The sequence below is a fragment of the Ambystoma mexicanum genome, chromosome 1p (genome assembly GCF_040938575.1).
Source record: "Ambystoma mexicanum isolate Mex_15411 chromosome 1p, UKY_AmexF1_1, whole genome shotgun sequence".
NCBI lineage: Eukaryota > Metazoa > Chordata > Amphibia > Caudata > Ambystomatidae > Ambystoma > Ambystoma mexicanum.
In genome coordinates, this window is record NC_090921.1 from 1,034,196,542 (window position 1) to 1,034,217,698 (window position 21,157).

General features: G+C 48.1%; 1 protein-coding gene across 1 annotated transcript in view; it reads right to left on the minus strand.

Moving 5' to 3' along the window:
• LOC138567625 (chymotrypsinogen 2-like) overlaps positions 1–21,157 on the minus strand; it is a 47,391-nt gene that overhangs the window by 15,350 nt on the left and 10,884 nt on the right. Inside the window, exons 3-5 of the mRNA XM_069646093.1 lie at positions 20,867–20,946; positions 16,669–16,747; positions 11,405–11,585 (exon numbers count right to left, since the gene is read on the minus strand). Coding sequence (XP_069502194.1) covers positions 11,405–11,585; positions 16,669–16,747; positions 20,867–20,946 — 340 coding nt within the window. The remainder of the gene's footprint in view (positions 1–11,404; positions 11,586–16,668; positions 16,748–20,866; positions 20,947–21,157) is intronic.

Here is a 21,157-nt window from a genome sequence, read left to right on the forward strand (position 1 = left end):
TTTTTTTTTTTACCCAGATAGTAACATTTATTATGGGGGGGTCCCCCCCAACCCCCCCATCCCAAACCCCTACCCCAACCCCCCCCCCTCCTCCCCCTCCTCCCCATCCCCCCCACCCCCCATAGATATACCTTTAATTATTTTTAAAAAATCTTTAATATAATATTAAATAATTAATTAATTATTTAAAAAAACATCCCAAACCCCTATCCCCAACCCCCCCCCCATCCTCCCCATCACCCCCACCCCACATGGAAATACCTTTAATTATTTTTAAAAAAAAGTTTAATAAAATATTTATTATTAACACATAAAATCGAAAAAAGTCGAAAAAAAGTCGACATTTTTGTTTTTCGACATTTTTGTTTTTCGACTAAATATTTTCGACATTTTTACTTTCGAATATATTGTATTCGAAATTATGACTGGATACCGATTAATTCATGTATTCACACTTGTCGTTTCTTACAGTTCTGCTGGGGTCTACGTATGTTGCCTGGCCTTAAGGATACAGGCACAAGCACCAGCCCTGGGCGCTGAAGAGGTCAACCAGGCGTGGTACAGATACGTTTCGGCGTGATGATCTAAGACAAAAAACGCCTTCCTCGGGACCGAAGTCAGATGTGTAAGAAATGAACCCCTCGAATGGGGCTGAAAGCAGATGGCTGATGTCTGAATCCAGCAATCCACAGTTGTGGCACTGGAAATTCGACTGACTAGGGAGCACCAGGGCACACTTTTCCAATTGTGGTCAGCAACCAGTCCAAGTGACTGGTATTGCAGACTGGGGATCAAATAGGTGTCTGCGTGTGCTCGTTATCACCCATGTCCCGGTTGTAGCTATGCGTGTGTTTAACTGCAGGCATCAAGCCAATGGGGTAGAAGGTAGCAATTTGCTTTGCTGCAGCCGAAAGACAATTGTGCAGGCATCCACACACAAAGAGCGAAGGTTGCCTAGCAATGGCTGTGTTGAAGTAATGTCGGAGAGGGTGTCATGCAGTGCCTGGGAGAGTATGGGCGGGGAGGAAGCGCACAGAGGGGGGTCTTGAACTCAGAGATGATCTTGTGGAGTTCTTTGCATGGGGTGTTTGCATTGTCGATGCGGGAGGTGTAGAAGGCATGTTTGGCTCTCGTCTACCTTGCCAGAGTAGCTTTTTTATGGGCGGATGGGTTGATCCGCCAGTGTCATTCGAGGCGTTGGTTAAGGGCTTTGAGGAGTTTGAGGCGAGGGTTCAACCACCAAGGGGAGGGATCTGTGCGGTTGGACCATGGTTTTGTGGGTGCTAGGAGGGACAGAGCTTACGAGAGCAGATGAATAGAAGGCGCAGGGCTATAATGTTGGGTGGCAAACTGAAGTATCATTAAAAAGTATACATTTGTGTTGTAGGCCAGGGGTCCTACCTTGTCCCTATTTTATTTTTGTAGAGGCACTACTGAGAGTTTTTTTTCAGGCACATCATTATAGGAGTGTAAGAAGATAATCAAAATCGACAGGTGGCTTGGGCAAAGCTCCTCTCCTGTTAGCAGGGTGTGCCTTTCTCCCACACCTGTGACCCTTAAAAGGATGTTACATGTTGAAAGAAGTTACAAAGAACCTACTAAACGCCTACTTTTATTTGGCAGCATGAAGGAAAAATACAGCACAGATGAACTAGTCACTTTATTAATTACTCAACCAAACTCAAACTACCCTTGTTTGGGGGTGAGGCGCAGCAACACAGATCTCTGTAGCATGGTCCCAACCCTCTGAGCTTTCTTACTGGCACTGACTCATGTGTCTTCCAAATTACACAGATCATAGCATGAAGTGTTCCACCCACTGAACTTTCTTACTGGCACTAAAACATGTATATCTTCAGCAGGTGGTGAACTCTCTGAGCTGTCTTGCTGGTGTCAGGAAATTAATATTGTGGGTTTCACGGTTTTGGATTAAGTATCATGCAAGCAGCATACAGACACCTGCAGCTGGTGCTAAACCCACTAAGCCTTTCATCTGTCTGATTGTCACTAAAATAAATGTCATTTAGTTGAGTAATTGGGTGGCTCCTCCCATTTGTGGTGTCTTTTCATTGTTGAATCAAAACATGCTTTAATTAGGTTGCGAAACACTAGTGGCACTTCCTAAAGTGTCCTCGAGCGACCAAGATAACGAGCTGCTGTGGAAGCTGCTGATAGGAAACTCTATTTCCACCACCTCTTCTCATATCCCTGGGACTCTCAGAAAGCAATTGGTTCGCACAAGTGGCAAGAAAGATTAATGGATGTAATGATTGGCCAACCAGCAGCCAATGAGGATTGAACTGCCCTGGCTGTGTCCCTCCTACAGCCTCCCTGTGTAAATACTCCAGGCAGGCACACAGAGCCAGCAAATCAACTGCTATGATGTTCACAAAAAAGAACATCAGGGAGCACCCACGTATTAGCCTCAACAGACAGAACATCAAGTGGGAGAGCATCAGCCGTTACCTGCAATAAATATATCTATATTGGCCTACGCCAAGCTGCTCGAAAGTCGCTTGCGAAAGAATCCGTGTTGCAAGGTCCTGACCTTAAAATCAATGTAAGCCGCCATTTTAGGTCAATCCGCCATTTTAGGATTCACTTTGTAAAAGTCACCCTGTGAGTTAAAATGGTGGACGATGCCATTCCAAAATACAACATGGCTGTCTTGACCTCTGAGCTAATATGTAACTTGCCTGCAGGCCACTTGTTGAGGTCGTGAACTGAGACCTTGTCCTTCGTTGACTTGTGTGTAAGGGATTACTCGTGTAAAGAAACTAATCCCCGAGTATACTATAAAAACAATGTATTCAAATACTGAACATAGAACACTTGTTTAAACACATTGGCCCTCATTACGACCCTGGCGGAAAGTGACTGACCGGACCGCCACAGCGTAAATAGCGTTTCCGCCATTGCACGAAGGAGCAAAGTGCGGCCCATTCCGACCCATCGGGCACGAGCACCACGGCATGGCGGAAGTGCAAAGTCCGCGATGGCGGAAATGACCCCAAAACGGCCCACACCGCCACCGTACGGCGCCCTAGGTGCAATACCGCCACCCATCACAGCGGACACCGCAGTGTGCGCCTACCGGAAAGTACGGTGACCGGAAATATACGGAAACGGAAGTTAAAACATGGGCCCGGAACGGGAAACATCCCGCCGTACACCTATAAAACCACTAAAACCACACAACCACTAAAATCACTACCCTGAGACACACCCCAACCCGTCATCCACCCTAGCGAAACCAAGAAAAATGGGAAAAGTAGCGAAGAAAGCGTGCGACCGCAAGCGGCAGGTCCACTTCTCCCATGAGGAACTCACCGTGCTAACAGAGACCCTCCAGGAGAATGCCGCCGCCGTCTTCTCCACGCAAATGACCAGGACGGCACTAGCGAACAAGAAGGCCATATGGGCTCTGGTGGCACAGCGGGTAAGTGCGGTGGGGACTGCACCCCGCACCCCACAGCAATGCCGTAAGCGATGGGACGACCTGCGGATACGCGTCCGCAGCATACTCTCTGCCAACCGCAACATTGCCACAGCCACCGGGGGAGGTCCTGAATCACCCATCAAGTTGACCCCCTGGGAAGAAATCTGTGCCTCCACCATCGGAATGGAGAGCATAGAGGGAGTCGGAGGGATGGAGAAAGGAGTGCAGACATCCGAAGATTCAGGTAGGTGGGCCAAATAAAACAATGCCAAATCCACAAAGTCCATCCATGTGAAGTACCATGCGTCCACATAGTGCAACAGAAACACATGTCCAGGAGAACGTCCACACACATCGGCCTGATAGCGCACGTTAAAACCCACAATAAATACATAAATAATTAAAAACCCCTAAAACACGCACTACACGTGCAGCAGGCACACCCTAACTGCAGGCTGCCAAACAACTGCACCCTCACTCCACACACAAATGAAAGCACCTCCAAGGCCCCGACCCAAATCACCCTCAGGTACCACCCCAATGCATGTGATACAATGCCATTCCAATTCCCACAGACCCATCAATAACCCTCGCCCTCCTTTACTCCACCACAGGGTCCGATCCAAACGACGAGCTTCAGGACACCCCTACCAGCACACCTGCAAAGAGGGCCAAGACCAACGGCCAAAGACCCTCCACCTCAGCTGCACGCATTAAGACACGGCAGCAGCACAAATCAGGTGGCAGCACAGAGGAGGGAACATCAACAGGCACCCCAGCAGCCAGCATGCCCACAACACCACCACCACAGGTCCCCCCAACGGATGCCACAGAAGGCACTGCCTCCGGTGGCAGCAGCACCATAGGTGACACCCCATTGATGGCAGCATGCTCCGACACAGAAGACGGGGATGTCGAAGTCAGATCCATCCATGACCTGTCCCAATCCCCCTGTCTGTCCCATCCCGTACAACATGAGGATACCACGCAGGGGCACCCACAAGACGACGACTGGCCATCCCCCACAAGCCCTGTGGCAAGGCAACATGAGGACAACAGCCCCTCTGTGACACCCCCGCAAATGGCCATGGCCCAGCAGAGGCAACAGTCCCTCGACCAGTTAATCGTGCAACAGCAGCAACTGGCCACGCTCCTCAAGGACCATGCCGATGAATGTGGGGGCACTAAGGCAGACATAGAAACATCAACTGAGACACTTAGGGCAGAAATGGAGAGAGGTACAGAGACACTAAGGGCACAAATGGAGAGAAGCACCGAGAGCCTGAGGGGGGAACTGCATGCGACGTCCAAGGACGTATGTGCCGAACTTGCCGCAGTGCGCCGTGTGCTCACTGAGCTCTCGCAAACCCTTAGGGACATGAATGGACGTGAGCAGGCAGAGACATCATCCGTTGCAAGTTCCGTCCAGGGCAGCCCCCAACGTAGATCTGGGAGGAACCTGCGCTCCACAGGCAGGGGTGCCCCTGATACCCGCAGAGGGGGCTTGCAATAGCGACTGCCCACTGACAATGAGCATCTTTGGACACTGGTGTTCGGGGGGGAGGTAGGAGGGTGGAGGGGGTGTGTTGGGCTCACTTGGGTGGCGGGTCGATAGGGTGTACAACATGATATCACATATGCCATAAAAAGTGCACGATCAACCAATGAGATGTGTGGACATTGATCTTTGTGTACTAGGCCATCATAGGCGTACAGTCCATATTGTGCATGTCCCAGACACACACAGTGCCACGAGTCCCGTGTCCATGTATCAGCCACCAGGCGTGAGTGCTAGAAGCATACATCAATGAGATGCTGACGAATGTCACGGCCCTCCGGTGCCTCGCAGACTCCTTGAGGTGCTGCCACATCCCCACCCTCATCATGACCATCATCAGGTGCTTGCAGTTCTGCGTCAGGGGGCATGGGCACATTTCTACGTACGCACATGTTGTGGAGCATGACACATGCCATCACCATCTTTGCAACCTTCACATGGCGGTACAGGAGTGCCCCGCCAGACCTGCTGAGGCAGCGGAAACGACCCTTCAGTAGGCCGAATGCCTGTTCAATGACTACACGGGTACGTGAGTGGGCATGGTTGTAGTCCTCCTCATGCTGGTCCCGTGGGTTCCGGACTGGTGTGAGGAGCCATCTCTTCAGTGGATATCCAGCATCACCTGTATGTGGACGAGAAACGTATGATGTGGAATGCCATTGCTACGTACGCACACCCCCCCCCCTTCCTGCCAGGTCATTGCCGAATCACATACCCCACATTATCATGCATGTAATGAGACTCACCGAGTAGCCAGGATCTGTTCCCTGCGTGTCGCTCCATGTAGCGTGGTATTGTAGAGTTCCTCAAGACCATAGAATCATGGGTTGATCCAGGGAATCGGGCACAACAATGTGTAATGATCCTGTTGGAGTCACACACCATTTGTACATTCAGAGAATGAAATTGTTTTCGGTTGCGGTACTGGGCCTCCATGGCATGTGGGACGACCAATTCCACATGGGTGCAGTCGATGGCACCAATGCAACCCGGTATGCCGGCAAGTGCATGGAATCCCACTTTTGTGTTGGTAATTTCCTGCTCCGAGCGTGGTAGAGAGATGTAGTCGTCTGCGTGCTGCAGGAGGGCATCGAGCACTTGCAATAGTGTCCGTGAGAACAGTGGCTGAGAAATGCCATGCAACTGTCCGACTGTGTGCTGGTAGGTGCCTGTGGCCAGGAAGTGGAGTACAGACACCACCTTCAGTAGGGGTGGGATGGCGGTTGGGCTATCTATCATGCTGACAAGGTCAGCCTGTGTCATGTCCACAATGGCGGCTATGGTGTCCCGGTCCAGACGGTAGAGGGTGTGGATCTGCTCATCAGTGAGGTTGAACGGATGTGCTCGGAGGCGTGGGATTGCGGGCTGCCTGCGTGGTGGTAGTGGCTGTGCTGGCGGCCCTTGCTGGCCCTGCCTTGGCCTCCTCCTCCTCCTGCGTCTCCTCCGTGCGGCCGGTTGTAGTTGGTGTTCGTCTTCTTCTTGGAGTTGGAGTACTTGCAGTGCTATCAGGTCCCCCAGGGCCAACATCGCGAGTCCTGCCGGTAGCATTTCGGTGTGGTTGTGGGAGGAGACTGGCTGTGCAATTTATGTGTTTTCAGGCTGAATGGCCTCCACCTGTGGTGATTCATTCCACCTGTGCAAACTGCTCTCCCCTTTGGCCGAGCACGTCCCGCGCACAACGCTGCAATTCGTGGAATGGCATCTTGCTATTGCAATCATGTATTTGTACCCGATGGCCGTGTAACATTGGTTGATATGTTCATTCTGCTGTGGTCCCATTGTTTCACATACTATCTGTGCAGTCGCGAACAGAGTTGTGAAGGGTCAGTGGAACGTAGTACTCGAGTAACGGTGGGCCCTCATTCATCACTGTACCGAGTTGCAATGACGGGCGGGGCGTCCCATTCGTGGGTGAAGGCAGTTGCCATTTTCACACACAGCCGCACTCGATGGATTAATTAGTGTTTTCAAACGGCCACAGATGCCTCTTCGACGTGATGTTGCAAATGAGGAATTCGAAGGGCGGCGCTTTCGGTTTTCAGCTAGCGGCGAGGAAATGCCCACAGGTCTGACTGCAAATATAACGTTCTATTGTTCAATGTCCTTGAGACAGGGGCCATGGCGAGAATGCAATGATTGATATGAATGGTTTGGGATGCGCAATAGCGACGTGGGCGATGAGGCCGGACGTTCCCAAATACATGTTACTTCACTACACTGGAATTACGGGCTGGGGCACTGTGGATTTTGCAGGCTGCATAACGCACAGACTCAATGGATATTTCTAATGTTATGTGAGTAAATATTCAGGCGTTTTAATCCCGGGATGAGGGAATGATGAATGGATGCATGGGCAGGTGATTTGATACAGAGTTTGCCATGTACAGGGCTTCTTGGTATCTATCCGCCTCCCCTACGCTATGTGATGCAGGGCTTCCATAGTGGGACCATCGTCTATCTGGCCTTGTTGAGCCCTCCCTGTCTCGACGCGCCCTCAGACACTTGTGTCCATGCACGTTACCAATCCCATCAGATGGATTCTGTTTTCACAGGCGCATGCACAGGTACACTCGTTTGTGATGGTGTTTACACCTCGATATAGATAGTTATGAGTCGCAAGTGGTTTTTGGGTGGTGATGGACCTTTGGAGTGGGCTAGCATGCATGTGGCTGTGGATTTAGTGTGATCATTGCAGTGAGTTGTTGGAATGTAGTACTGATGGCCATTCTGTTCTTTTTCTTTTCTTTTGGTTGACAGGTATCTCCTCCCCTTTTGCCACTGCCATCTGTATGCCACTCCTGCAGATGGGTTTTACTCCCGACACCTGCTGCTTCGTGTTAATCAGTGGAGCAGCATTACGATCTTATGGGACGATCGCCAATGGGCCACATGCCCTTACGCAGTACTGGTGGCTCGGAGCAACATTTCGGCCTTTCAGCTGGACTAGTGCCTCCCCATTGGGACGGCCCTGCGGTTCTGTGCGCTTCCATGTTGCCTTTTCATACGTGAATGTGGCTCTGTGTACCATGAGGGAACAGGGCGTCACACAAGTAGTGGCTGGTCATTTCTTGCGGATGCAGCCCACAATGGTGAAATGTGTTTTGGAGTTCATGGCCTGATGGCTGTATGGGCTTGGTGATTTTGATGTGCATTAAATTTCTATTCTGATTTGGCCCGTGTAGCGTTCTTCTTTGCAAGTGATGTGGCATATGCCTATTTGGGGGGCGATGTATTGTGAGGAGATCTGCACTGGGTTCCAGCTTCGGAGTTTAGTTGCGTGGTACTGTACTGGGCGCGTTTGCCTACGAAGCCCGTGAGGTCAGGGATGGGGGCTGCCAATATGACAGTTTGAATGTTGTCATGCTCAGGGGCGGGGGATTGGGTTTTGTGTAACAGATTCCGGTCAGCCAGGTGGACTGGTGGAATGATGTGATTTTCGGAATATTGCTGGTCACAGGTGCCTGTGTTTGCGTGCGTTTCTTGGTGGGGGACTGTGGTCATGTCCATTGGGATGGCTTCTGTATTCGTGCCATCTGTGCCCTGCAGCTCCCATTGGCCCCTGTTGTGTTTCTTTTGTTCGTTGGCATGCATGGGTGACTTGTACATTTCACTGGTTGCATTGTGACTTCATTGCACCTACGGGGAGGGCAGGGAGCGGTGTACGGGCACTCAGTGGGGCCGTTTACGGTTGATTCGCGATGCCGTACTTCTCACCATGGCGGAATGGTGCATTCCGCCATGCTTGATGGCGTTAGGTACATGTCCGCTAGGGTCGGAATTGGCGTACCCTTGCGCCATGGTGGTGTTTACGGTTTGGCATGGCGCGCGCGCGCGTGCTTGGTGCAGTTAGCGTTGGCGTTCACTACGGTGTCGCTAATGGCATCGTACTTTGCGGTGACGGGTCATAGTCGCACCGAGCGCTATTCGATGGCGGTATTGCATTTCCGCCATCGTTTTCCGAATTCCGCCAGGGTCGTAATGAGGGCCATTGTATTAATGTTTAAGAAGACTAACATGAAAATCCCAGATCACAAAGTTGCTGTATAGGCTTGTTGATACATGTATTAAAGGCAAACCAGTTATATGCGGTTGTTCCAGACTTGGCATGAACCCTAGATCAGTGATGTATTAAGTGGAATATTAACCCGAAGTGGGGCTGGACATCGTGCCCACAAAGTGTATAAAAAGCCAATGCATTCTAATGTACAGCGTCTCTCACTGAACACACTGAACCACGCTGGAGTTTGTTGTGTTGTACTGAGGGCCGATAGCTATCTGATTTTGCTTTTTTGTAACTGAATTCAGTATAAAATAAAGTACTTTGTATGTTCCTTTGTAACCTGTGTTCGGTGTATTTCCTTTTGGGGTACTCAGCCTCGATATTCTGATTTTGTTTTCACAACCTGGGAGTGACCATGGACAGCCAGCTCACCTGGAGGAGCCACATTGAAACACCCATCAGAACGCCTCCAGCAAGCTTGCAAGATGATTATTAGACCCACCCCGATTTATGCCTCTCAGGAACCCACCAGACGACTCTTCAAAGGTGCAGAACAAAGCCCTGAGGATAGCGGCTGGAGCCCCACTTTTTGCAAGAACAGCCAACCTGAAAAGGGACCTGGGAGTCGAGATGTTGGATGTACATCTAGTAAAGCTGAACAGGAATTTCTGCCAAGCACTGGATCAGAACGCAATCCCTCTGAACAAGAAACTTGCTACCATCACTACAAATCCTTTTGACCGCTACCCGCGGCCCGTCACAATGCTGACCCAGTGAAAAACACAGCTCAAGAAGCATATCAAATCTCAACTACACACTCAAACAGAGAAATTGGAGTAATGAGGCACAGCCTCGGTATCCAACATCCCTCACTCACAGATCAAAACTGTCAGCAAGACAAAGTTCTCTCGACACAGCCTGATGCCACCGCGTGAACAGTGGCGCATCATCCGTGGTACAAACGACTTCCCAATTCAGACAAACACTAAGGAACAAAAAAGAAGGAGCTAAAGGCAGCTGCCAGCACCTTTCAGCTGGAGAAAGGTAAGTGCATTTCTGAAGAAATGTTGCACACGAGCCGTTTCAGGCGGTCACTGGAGTCACTAGAGTACATGTATATTAGAAAGTAGTTTAGAGTGGACCTTTCCTTTTGGGGCAACATTGGCATGGGACTGTTGAAACTGCCATACCATTGGCAATATGTGATTAAAGAGAGTAGTTTGAAAGTGGTTTGGAAATGTATAATACAGGCTGGCAGGGTGATCTGAAATGTGGCATATGTGAAGGCATAAGGGTGTCTTTGAGCTTTATCCCTGACCGTATTGGCAACACCCTCTGAACCTGAAATTATTAGCAGTATGTTCGATAATTTGGGCAACGTTCGGCAGCCTGCAACCAAAGGGTCTGCAGTCTGTGGCTCTCCAAATGTTTTAGACTAAAACTTCCATCATCACTAGCCAGCATAGCTAATGGTGAGGGGCCATGGGAGTTGCAGTCCAAAACATCTGCAGAGCCATAGGTTAAACTGGCTTATGGTTACGGCACTATTGCAGGAAATTCTGATTTTGTTTTATGGTCTGATAATGTGGGTTGTATTTTATAAACCACCAGAGCAACAGTGCATTAAACCTCATAGCAAAAGGGTTCTGTGTTCACTCATCGCCTATTTTATTTTTTTCGATGGCTTTTTTGCCTATTTTATTTTTTCGATTTTGTTTTATTTTTGGGGTGTTCCCCCAATTCCCCTCCACTATTAATTTTACACTATCCCCAACCCCCCACCGACCCCTTATATACCCTTGCCCACAACCCCCTATATTTTTCAATAACTTTTTTCGAAAAAAGAAATTTGGCAAAACCCCATAGAAAAAAACACTGTCGATGAATCAACATCATGCTAGCTAAAGGTTTAAAACGGGTGTGAGTTTTACTGGCATATGTCTTAATGAATCCCAGTATTCTCGATGTTGCAGTGGGGCATTGTATCAGCATCTGCTTCAATGATGTGGCACAAATATATATGTATCCACCGGGCCTCCAGTGTTTCTAATGGGTGCTCAATTTTCTAATGGGAACATAAATGATTTTCTGAAGCGATATGCTTTTGTGTAATGGTGCTGACTTGGCACGGCCTGGAATATTTCATGTGTTCCTCCTAACCTCTACATCCAACCGGGTAATAAGCAGTTTCTCCTGAAAATTGGTTTCTAAAATCCACAATTTCATCCCATTCTTTTCAACAATGTCTCACTCGCTTCTACCAATTCGAGGCAAATCTTTGCACCTCAGTTGTTCAGAAAAGTTGCCAACTGGCAGTGACTGCAACACATTATTCAATACACCCATGAACACAGACAAATGAAAGACATGCGCCCCTCAGACCCATGGAGTCAATACTCAGCCGTACCACTGGAATCGGTCAAGCCCCATCCGGTGGTGACGCATCTCATGCCGCCGCTGAAGTTGTCAGTTACGTCTGCCATGCACACAGGGGACACGCGGGCATTGAGCGTGGCAGGAGAGGCCAGCTTCAGGAGGGTGATGTCGTTCTTGATGGTGAACATGCTGAACTTGGGGTGCTTGAACACCTGCAGCAGGGAGACAACGGGAGAGGGAGGAGACAAAGAGATGTATTCAAAAAGAGAGAAAACCCTTGAATTCCCTTCTGACTGGAAATTCTAGAGGAAGAGGGAAGGGGCGATTTCTCCTCTCACTATCAATATTTTGGGATCCAATCACATCTTAATGAGTCTGGGGAAGGGATTCCTTGGGACCTGCCTAGAAAAGACATAACAAGCCTGGCCGTATCCGTGCTGGTAAAAACAGCAGGCTGCCGCCGAACTTGCACATTTTTCCATGGCTGGCTTCACAGAAACACCGGAGCATTACAGCCCTGGCGGTCCGTGAAGTCAGTCAGGCACTGGAAATTGTAAATCCCAAATCCCATAGGACTCAATGGGAATGGGGAGCACAGAAGCACCGGCGCCAGTGTTTCTGTGTAAGTCTCCGGGTGGGTTCTGTCCCACCCACCAGGCCGGACTGCAGCTGTGTGCTGGTCCAGTAACAACGGTGCCTGTAGACTTACCAGCACCATTGTTACCAGACTAGCACATTTGTAATGAGGCTAGTGACTTTCAGCCACTTACACATGTGTATTGTAAAGTATTGTAATTGGCTATTTATAACGTGCGAGGTTATACCCAGAGGTTTCTAAGCGCAAACCCTGGGATCGAACCTGTGTTGCTCGCGTCCTCTTGCTTCCAAGGAAAGCGCGTTTCCCCTGAGCTATCGGCCGAGACAATGTAGTCGTTGGAGATTCTGGGCTTTCTCGGCTACCAGGGCAAACTTCGATTCCAACCATATTTGGAACAGCAATGCAGAGTGCTTGTCAAACATCAAATGCTGTACATCAACTTAAAAACAGGGTGGGGCGTACTGTATGGATGGCAAATGAAAGGGTTTCAGGGTGGTGAACCAATGGATGCATGGGTGCTTTAGCGAACTGATCGGCGCATATACAGTTAAATGTATAGGTGGGTATTCTTAATTTTAAGATGTGTGTAGATAATGATGAAATGAATAAATGGGACAGGGAATGTGTTTTGGCAGGCAGGCTGGGCGACTGATGGGAACATTGCTGAGTAATTGATTATTGGCTGAAGATGGGTCAGCAGCAGCAGCAACCCCCGTGCAGATGCAGTGGCATAAATACGTAAGTCCATGCACTGCTGCGTAAGCAAACATCTTTTCAATTCATCAAATATGCATTGAAGTTATCTGCGTAGCCTTTACGCAACAGCTGATTTTAAAGTGCCAGATTCCTTCATTAAATGTGGTCCTGGAGCTCACATATCTTCTATGTCTTGCCTTTGTATTGGCATGCATGGCGATGAACCTGTTCACAGAGCGCTGTGTGGATTCAGTATATGGGGAGATGGGACGCTACATTACATGTGTGACCATGGCTCAAATAACCTGCTCCGTGGGATGTTTCCCACTCAGCGGGGTGAGTGCAGGGGCTCCCAGATAGTTGCATATTTTGAAAGACTAGGGCCGTGAGCAAAATCGTGCTTCGAGGCCCTTCTTTGTGGGAAACCTCTGATAGAACAGGCTACTTGGGCCTGTTGGTGCTCAGTGAAGGGGCTCCCACACTTTTTGCATATTGCGAAAGGATACTCGTATGTACCAAGAGGGCGGGTGGCCCTTAGTGGTGGCGCTTAGTGTGGACAGATGAGATGTCCCTTGGAAGTTTGAGTTTTCAGTTGTCTTCTCAATGGCAGGAGTAATGCAGCCAACCTGATACACAGTAGGATATTCTTTCCGATCCAAATTCGACGCCCCCTTTTAGCTTGCGCTGGAATGGCGTTTTTACTTTCTGTTCTTGAGTGTGCCTTGCATGAGTCTTGTGATGACGTCCCCTGTCTGACACTTAGGACTGAGGGTGCGGTGGCCATGCGGACAGAGTGTGCCCGCCGTCCTCGGCTGTCCGATATGCGGCCCAGGGGTGGGGTAGGGAGGCTCTGCTGACTTCCCCATCATGCCCCAGTCTTGTGGCAGGGGACATCACAAGGCGAGACGACATATCCCTCTCCCTTTTAAGAGAACCCCCGGTGTGGCTGGACCAGCTAACACGCAAACACCTTCATGTGGCAAAAGGACATATACGTGATGTCCCACTGGGGCCCCCATCTCACAAGGGGAGTGCTTACAAGAGGTTCATAACTTCTAACAAGTTAACTCTAGGGCCATCGCAGGGGAACGGGTATCAAAAACCTGCTTGCAAAAATAGAATGTGATTAAAAGCACTTGAATCTGACAATCAAATGTCCCACTGCAGGAAATCCAGCCCTGTACTCAAGCAGTGAACAAAAGCAACCTGGCACCAATAACCTTTTTTCTTACTGGCTCACAAAGGTGGCTCTGTAATACCACAGTTGATTGCAGAGCTAGGAGCGGCCATGCTGCAGCCACGCTCCCGTCATACATTTAATGCAACCCAAGATGGCAGCTCGCTTTCATTACGGGTCAGACAGCCTCTCACACAAGAGAGGAGTGGAGCCATTGCTCAACCAATCCATCTCTCTGCCTGAAACAAATGCACAGCTGAGTGTGCTTAAGCGAGGGGGTCCTCCAGGACGCTATATACACGGCTGGTTTGAGGGATACTTGTGTGCGTGTTTGAAGGGAGAGCTTGGAGGAGAGTTGGAGAGAGAGGGCTGGAGCAGGAAGAAGGAGGCTGGAGAATGGTGGCTAGAGGAAGTGACTGGAGGAAAGAGGTGTAGAAGAACAGAGAGGTTGTGAGACAGAACATCAGAGGGAGTAAGGTGACTGGGAGGAAGAGCTAATGGAGTAGAAGAATGAGGGAGGAGTGTAAAGGTGGACGAATAATCGAAAGAGAAGAAGGAAAATAATAGAGGTTGGAGAAAACAAAAATAGGAGTATAAAGGAGGTTAAGGGAAATGTCAGCAGACAGAAAGACGCATGCATGCAGGAGGAGGTTGGCAGAGATATCTAGGGGGAGGACGATTTGAGTACATTGAAGATGGAGGACATATCAAGGAAGAACAGAGGACGGCCTTGAGGAAAAGACGAGCGGGAAGCAAGAAAGGGGCGGACACACCCTAATATTGGAGGGTGTGGTTGAAAGAAGGGTGGAGGCACATGTGGAAGACAAAGAAAGAGAAGTGTAGGGATCAGGAGGTTCTGCAGAGGACCCCTTAGTCACAAGACTATTATGACTCATCAGGGAGGTAGGCAAGGATGGGGTGTTGGAAACTAGAACCAGGACCCTAAGGAAGGGAGGAGAAGAGGCACCCAGACACAGCCTATATAAGCACTCAGGTGGCCATCCTACTAGTGCAAGCTTTGGGTCTTACCCTAATAGCGACCAGCCCAATCTTTAACTATCTTCACGCTGAGCATTCAAGTACATGTGGGGCCCCAAGACCCAAAAGAAGAGTGTCCCCCAGGTGTCTACAACAAGAACCAGATAAGTGGAGACTATTATCCAGGAGCTAAGAAAGCCATTCAAGCCCCCAGAATGTGAGGGACTGAGAGTTGGTGATAAATCTCAGCAAGGGACACCGGATTGAGGATAATGAAACTCAGAGACTTTGTTATTGGAGTCCTAAGGAGAAAGCAGCATGTTGTTATGTTAGATGGGTATCCAGTAATATGGTAGCCGAGAAATTGCAGTTTTTACAAAAAATCGAGGGCAAAAAGGCTGTGGTGTGACCCGGTAAAAGTTTTTCCACTATACCACACAAGGGAAGCAGCGGTTGCAGGGGTGTCCCCCGCTCCCTTTCGGCGGGATAATAGGTCTAGGGGTGGCGGGGGGGTCCCCAGCATCCATTACATGGATTGCAGGGGCCACACCACAGCCTTTTTGCTGCAATTTCTTTTTAAACAGCCATTTTCACAGCAGCTTTTTTACATGGAACCGTTAGATTTTCCCAAGTTGGCCCAATCGTTGTAACCATTCCTATTAAACCTGTATCTTTTAAAACCCCAACCACTTGCTTCTTCTTTCTTTAATACTTTATTTCGACCATTAATAGGTCATAAAAGTTACATACAAAATAACAATGAAATGCACAGATAAAATATATATCATTGATAAAATGCAAAAATACACAATGCATAAAAGCGGAGACGCCTTAAAAATATAAAATAACCCATTACACACAAAATGCTCATAGATCAGTCCCCGCTACAGATACATGCTTAAAACGCTTCCTGCGTGCCAACAGCAGAAAATGCCCCAGACCGTGCAGCACATCAGGGTTGCCAGCAAGCCAGAAGTACACCGCCACTGAGGCCTTACTAACATTGGAAAGCTTGACTAAAGCTAACAAATATTTCCTCCTAGTGTACGTCTACGCTGGGCACAGCTAAACAAAATGCACAATACTTTCAACTTCACTAGGGCATAATGGTCAAGCGGCCGAGTGGGACGCGTCCCAAATGTGCTTTTGGGATGCTAGAAGCTGGATACCGATACGTGACTTCATGTACAAAGCCCTCATTTGTTTAGTCGACATGCTATCAAGGTAGCATTCTAAACCAGGAACTGGTTTCCTAGATGGGTAAGGAACGAAACTGACTGAGGACACAAGCTTCGCTCTAGAATCTCTCTCCCATCTCTCCCTAAGAGCCGTCCTAAAAAATACTTTAAAATCCCCTAAAATAAAATCAGGCTCCAGCCACTAGCCTCTTGCTTCTGTCTTACATTGATTGCGCTCAGCTTTGAGTCTCCACTAATAACATTGCCGTATGCTGTGCACAACAACTGATAATGCTCCAACAGCACGGGGCCTGCACAAGCAGACAGACATTCCTTCGCCATTCACGGTGTCTCCATCCTCTGTTCGGGGTGTATCTTCTATTCTCCGATAAATCCGTAGTTAGTCACAAATTAAGGCTCAAGGATGGCAAACATTTTGGTAATCACAGATAGTTGGCAAAAAAGCGTGAAACCCCCATGAGTCTTCCCTCCAGGGAGGGTGACATAAGCACACAAGTACAATGTGGACCTTGTATAGGCATGTGGCAGGAGAACCCTACCAATAGCCCCCCCCCCAACCCCATATGCACCAAAATGAGAGCATGTAGAGATCTGCAAACCGAGACTTAATGCTCAAGGAACTATCCCAGAAGACAGGAAGCCCTTACCTTAGCAATGGTCATGACTTGGATGTCCTCACTTGGAGAGCCGTGATCAAATTCCCCCAGAATAACGCGGTGGCTGGTTCTGTGGATGAATTTCAGAAATTATGAACCAGAGAAAAGCAATGGGTCCACGATGTACAATCATTCGACCTTCCCTCATTCTAAGTTTGCTGGTATCCCGGGATATCGGCAAACTGCCCTTATCATCTCCGCCGCCCGATATCTAGGATATTACAGGCTGCGGACTGTGGTAAATTACATGGGATGGGATTTCCTGAATCACTGTCACCGTGAGTAATAGTGACAGTGATTCAGACATGTATTTGCAGATAGGGGTCTGAAGTCCCAGCAGAATTACCCACGTTTTTTCTGGCATTTGTTGAGGACTGGCACACTCGTAATGAGCCATGTGTTTGTTCTAAAATAAATGCAAGGCCTAAAAACTGGCCGTGCAGTGTCTTGAGCCTCCTCTCCTCTGATACAATCTTAACACTAGAAAAAAGAATACAATGAAACTGGCTGTATTTGGTTGAGTGCAGTGTGCCTTTTGCTGGAATATACACACATATGTGATGTTGCCCTTTTATTAGATCATGGGGGGAGGATGCAAGAGCATGTATAATTCCGTACAGTAATGGAGAGGAAGGCAATATTGCTTAGTTTGCCTCTTTGGCTTGGAGCTGGGAGGGATCCCTGGCATGTCATATCCACAGTCTATTTAAAAGGCGTGTGTGACTAGGTCTTCATCCCAGACTCTCAGAGTGCTCTGGAGCTGGAGAAATCACCTGACCCACAGCAGAGAGAGAATACCAAAATATAATCAAATCAAATAAATCCTATTGGCAGATAAGCCATACGCCTGGGCGGCACCACTGGAAGCAGGGACAGGGAAACGTCCTGGGTTAATGTGGAGCCAAGGGTGAAGCTACCTGGATCCTCAACAGGCCCCGAGCGCGCTGGCTAACCACATGTCGTAGAAGAGCAGCGTTTCTCAGAGATGGCATCAACAAGCAGAAATGCAGCGGCTGCCAGGAACCAGAAGAGAATTACCGCCTCGGGACAAGGATTCTTATGACTTTCTTTGATTTTGTGATTTTAGATTAAAACCTACCTAAGCATCAGCGAGGTGACTGGCCCTTTGGTCTCAGAAATTGAGATGGTGGACACCATGGAAGTGCTAATGAAGGCCTTAGCCAGCAGCCAGCAACTACAGCCGGCCACCCAGCTCCAAAATAAGCAGGCACAAGCCCATTGTCACGCCTTTCAGCGAGAGTTACAGCATCAAGGAAGTTTACAGAAACCCCACTCAAGGGAAGAATCCGAAAGCTGTCATACACCTCAGAAAAGCCCTTGCCTCCCAGCGGGCCCATCCGAAAAATCCATCATCAGCCCTCCCGAAATATAGCCTGAGGGAGGATCCAACCTATTTCTCTGAGGACTTTGAGGGGGTCGCCAGCGATGGACAACCGCCCCAAGAGAGGTGGGGGCTGTAGGTTGCTCCACTGTTGACAGGCAGTATAGGTTCCATGTGATAATGTCGCCTGGAAAAAGTTGCCAGGTAGGTGACTTTTTTTTCTCCTGATCTCTAAATTCTTTCCCCAAATATTTTACGAGGGGTATAATTTTTAATTATAAACTCCAATCCTAAAATATTTGGGGAAAGTGTTTGATTTTACTGAGGGTGCGTTTTTTGGGAAATGCCGCCCCATGGCGCCCCTTTCCCAGGCGACTTAGAAAGGGTGAAAGGGTTCTGCTGGAAAGAAAGGGGCTTGACGATGAAATCATAAACAATGACTTCACCAAGACCAGGCTGAACAGTTATGAGACCCCTCACCAGTGGTTCTACAGGTTCAAAGACCTGGCTGATAAATGGCTACAGACCCCATATACCAATGTGGGCTGATGGAAATGCAATCATCATCAATAAGTTATTGGGAAAGGGGCTGGGACCCAGTCAGTGTTGGGTAAGACAACACCAAAGACCCAGTCTGAATAAGGCCAACAACATTGCTTCTGCTTACCAAAAGGGAGGCCCAGAAGATTTGTAACTGTTGCGAACAAACTCAGGATTCCGTCCAGCATAGGCGCATCAAGGGAGTGGCCTGAACTGGCACGTGCTACCCCTGGAATGTGATTGGCCACCCAAGGTGACACCCCATTATCCTAAACAATGATCATTATGTTTGTGTGTGCTTGTACTTCATGCCACCTCTGCATAAGTCAGTGCCCCACTTGGGCCACCCCAGTCAAAAGAGTCTGGACACGCCACTGCCATCCAGCCACGCATGCACCCTTCCCCATCTGCCACCCTTGTGGGTCAGTGGAGGAGGAATGAGTCGTCAGACAGGGGGATTGAGCCTGTGGAAATAGGTGCTTGTGTTCATGAAATGGCATGCAGACAACACAAGCAAGTGGAGACGAACTGCACCACAGTAGAAATGATTCTTATGCATATGATGTCAAACTCAATGAAGCACCTTTTCAAGCTCTGCTTGATAGTGGTTGCCTTCAGACAGCTCTACTTGCAGTTCTGGGTGGGCCAGAGGGAGATGGTTTGCCACCCATTTGGAGAAGGTGAATCTGCTGGAGCAGTGTCAGGAGCGGGAATACATTCATATGAATAATTTTGAGTGGATCCGTCATGCTACGACATTGGACACTGTGAGGTCCTTCTGGGTTAAGCACCATGAAGGGGTAATAACTTCTTCCTGCCTTTATTTTGCATTAGAGATCCCACCTACTGGCGATCCAGCTTCCTTTTAGTCCTGATGATGCCATGCTGGTTGCTCAACAATTTTTTTGGAGTACCCAGATCGCAACTGATTCGATGCTTTAAATGTACCTTCTCAATGGCTTAGATGACAGGCAAATATATCTGGAATCTGCTGGCAAGAATTTGGCTGAAGTGCTCTGCTTGTAAACTCTAGCATTGCCCACATGCCTCGTAACAATGAATTCCATAATGTGCACTATATAAACGGAGTCCATAGGATTAGGGATACATGTTGAATTCTGCACTGTAGAGGAGGTCTGTATCCCTCCCCCATTCTTATGGCAGATAAGCAAATATGGTAGTTAGGGCCAATACTGCACTCTCCTGTCCAACATTTTAAAAATTAGGATTATTGTCTGTTTAGATAAATTAAACTGCCCTTATTCAAGGCAAAGTACACTGAAAATAAAGACCACTGGACACACTTATTCAAGGCAACATAAAACATATAAGTATACTTACGTTACACACACACATTAAACACAGAATATAGATTTTGTTGTATAGGTTAGCAAAAGATAGCCATTGCATTATAAATGTGTGTAAACTTTCGCTTTCAGGGAAATTAAAAAATGTTGAGAACACAGAAAATATAGTGCCAGGTGGAAACTTGTCTGGACAGAAGCCAGGGTACAGTCAGATGGCAGAAATCAAATGACAGAATATGTAGTTTTCTGTGGTGTGATTCATGAAATAAAACTGGCTTATAGTCAGGAAAGATAAGATAGGGAAGCTGACCTTGGACAGAATGTACTAAAACACTGAGGAAATGCCTCACAACTCAAAGCTGTTTAATCTATTTTTTTTTAATTGCTTGTCATCCAGGAAATGTGAAAAATAGCAAGTTACTCTGACCAGGAAGTGTTTTTGTCCAATAGGACACAAAGGATACGTTGACTTTTTAGGAAAATGACCAATGGGAACATGTTAAAATCTAAGGTGTATATTTGCATACATTGTTGGGCAATCTGTTACCAGTGTATACATCTCATGGTATATGTGTTACAAGATTGATATGTTCGCCTTTTCAGCTGTAAAGAACAGTGATTAAACTAATTCACTCCCAGCCGGCTGGTTCTTTGTCTCTCTGTCTCACACAGAGTATATGCTTCCATGATATGGCCTACTGTGTGGGTCATGGCTAAGGGAGTGACCCCCTATTCAGCACTGTAGTTATTGATTGTGCCAAGATAGGAAAGAGATGGTTTTGAATTTCAGAAAGAGCCTTAGGGAGGATTTGGGCTCCAACACAAATAGGCAAATCCCTGCTAGCAAGTTTATATATTCAAGTATAGGGTTTTGCCTTGTGTTGTAGCTTGCTTGCCTCATCCGCTCCATTATGTCCTAGTCCTGACACCTGTTGTGGGATAAAGAAATGAGCTCAGTCTGAGCTGGGGAGGATACAAATAGAGATAAGAGGCTACTTACCGGACATTGCAGTGGGCTGCGGTCACCACCCATTCCTCGCTGATCAAAGATCCACCGCAGAAGTGGAATCCGGTGCTGTCCTACAGAGAAGAAGAGATTGTTAGCAATGCCCATCAGTGATCAGCCCCAGTCAAGCTCACTCCTGGCCCCACTCCTCACTTCATTGTGAGCTAAGCAAAGTCTAGTGGAAGAATTCAAGAGATTAACTTCAGTAAGAAATTTGCTTTCATGGAGCATACTGCAAATATCATCTATTAATGACACTTTGGAATATTCGAAAGAAGGCACTAC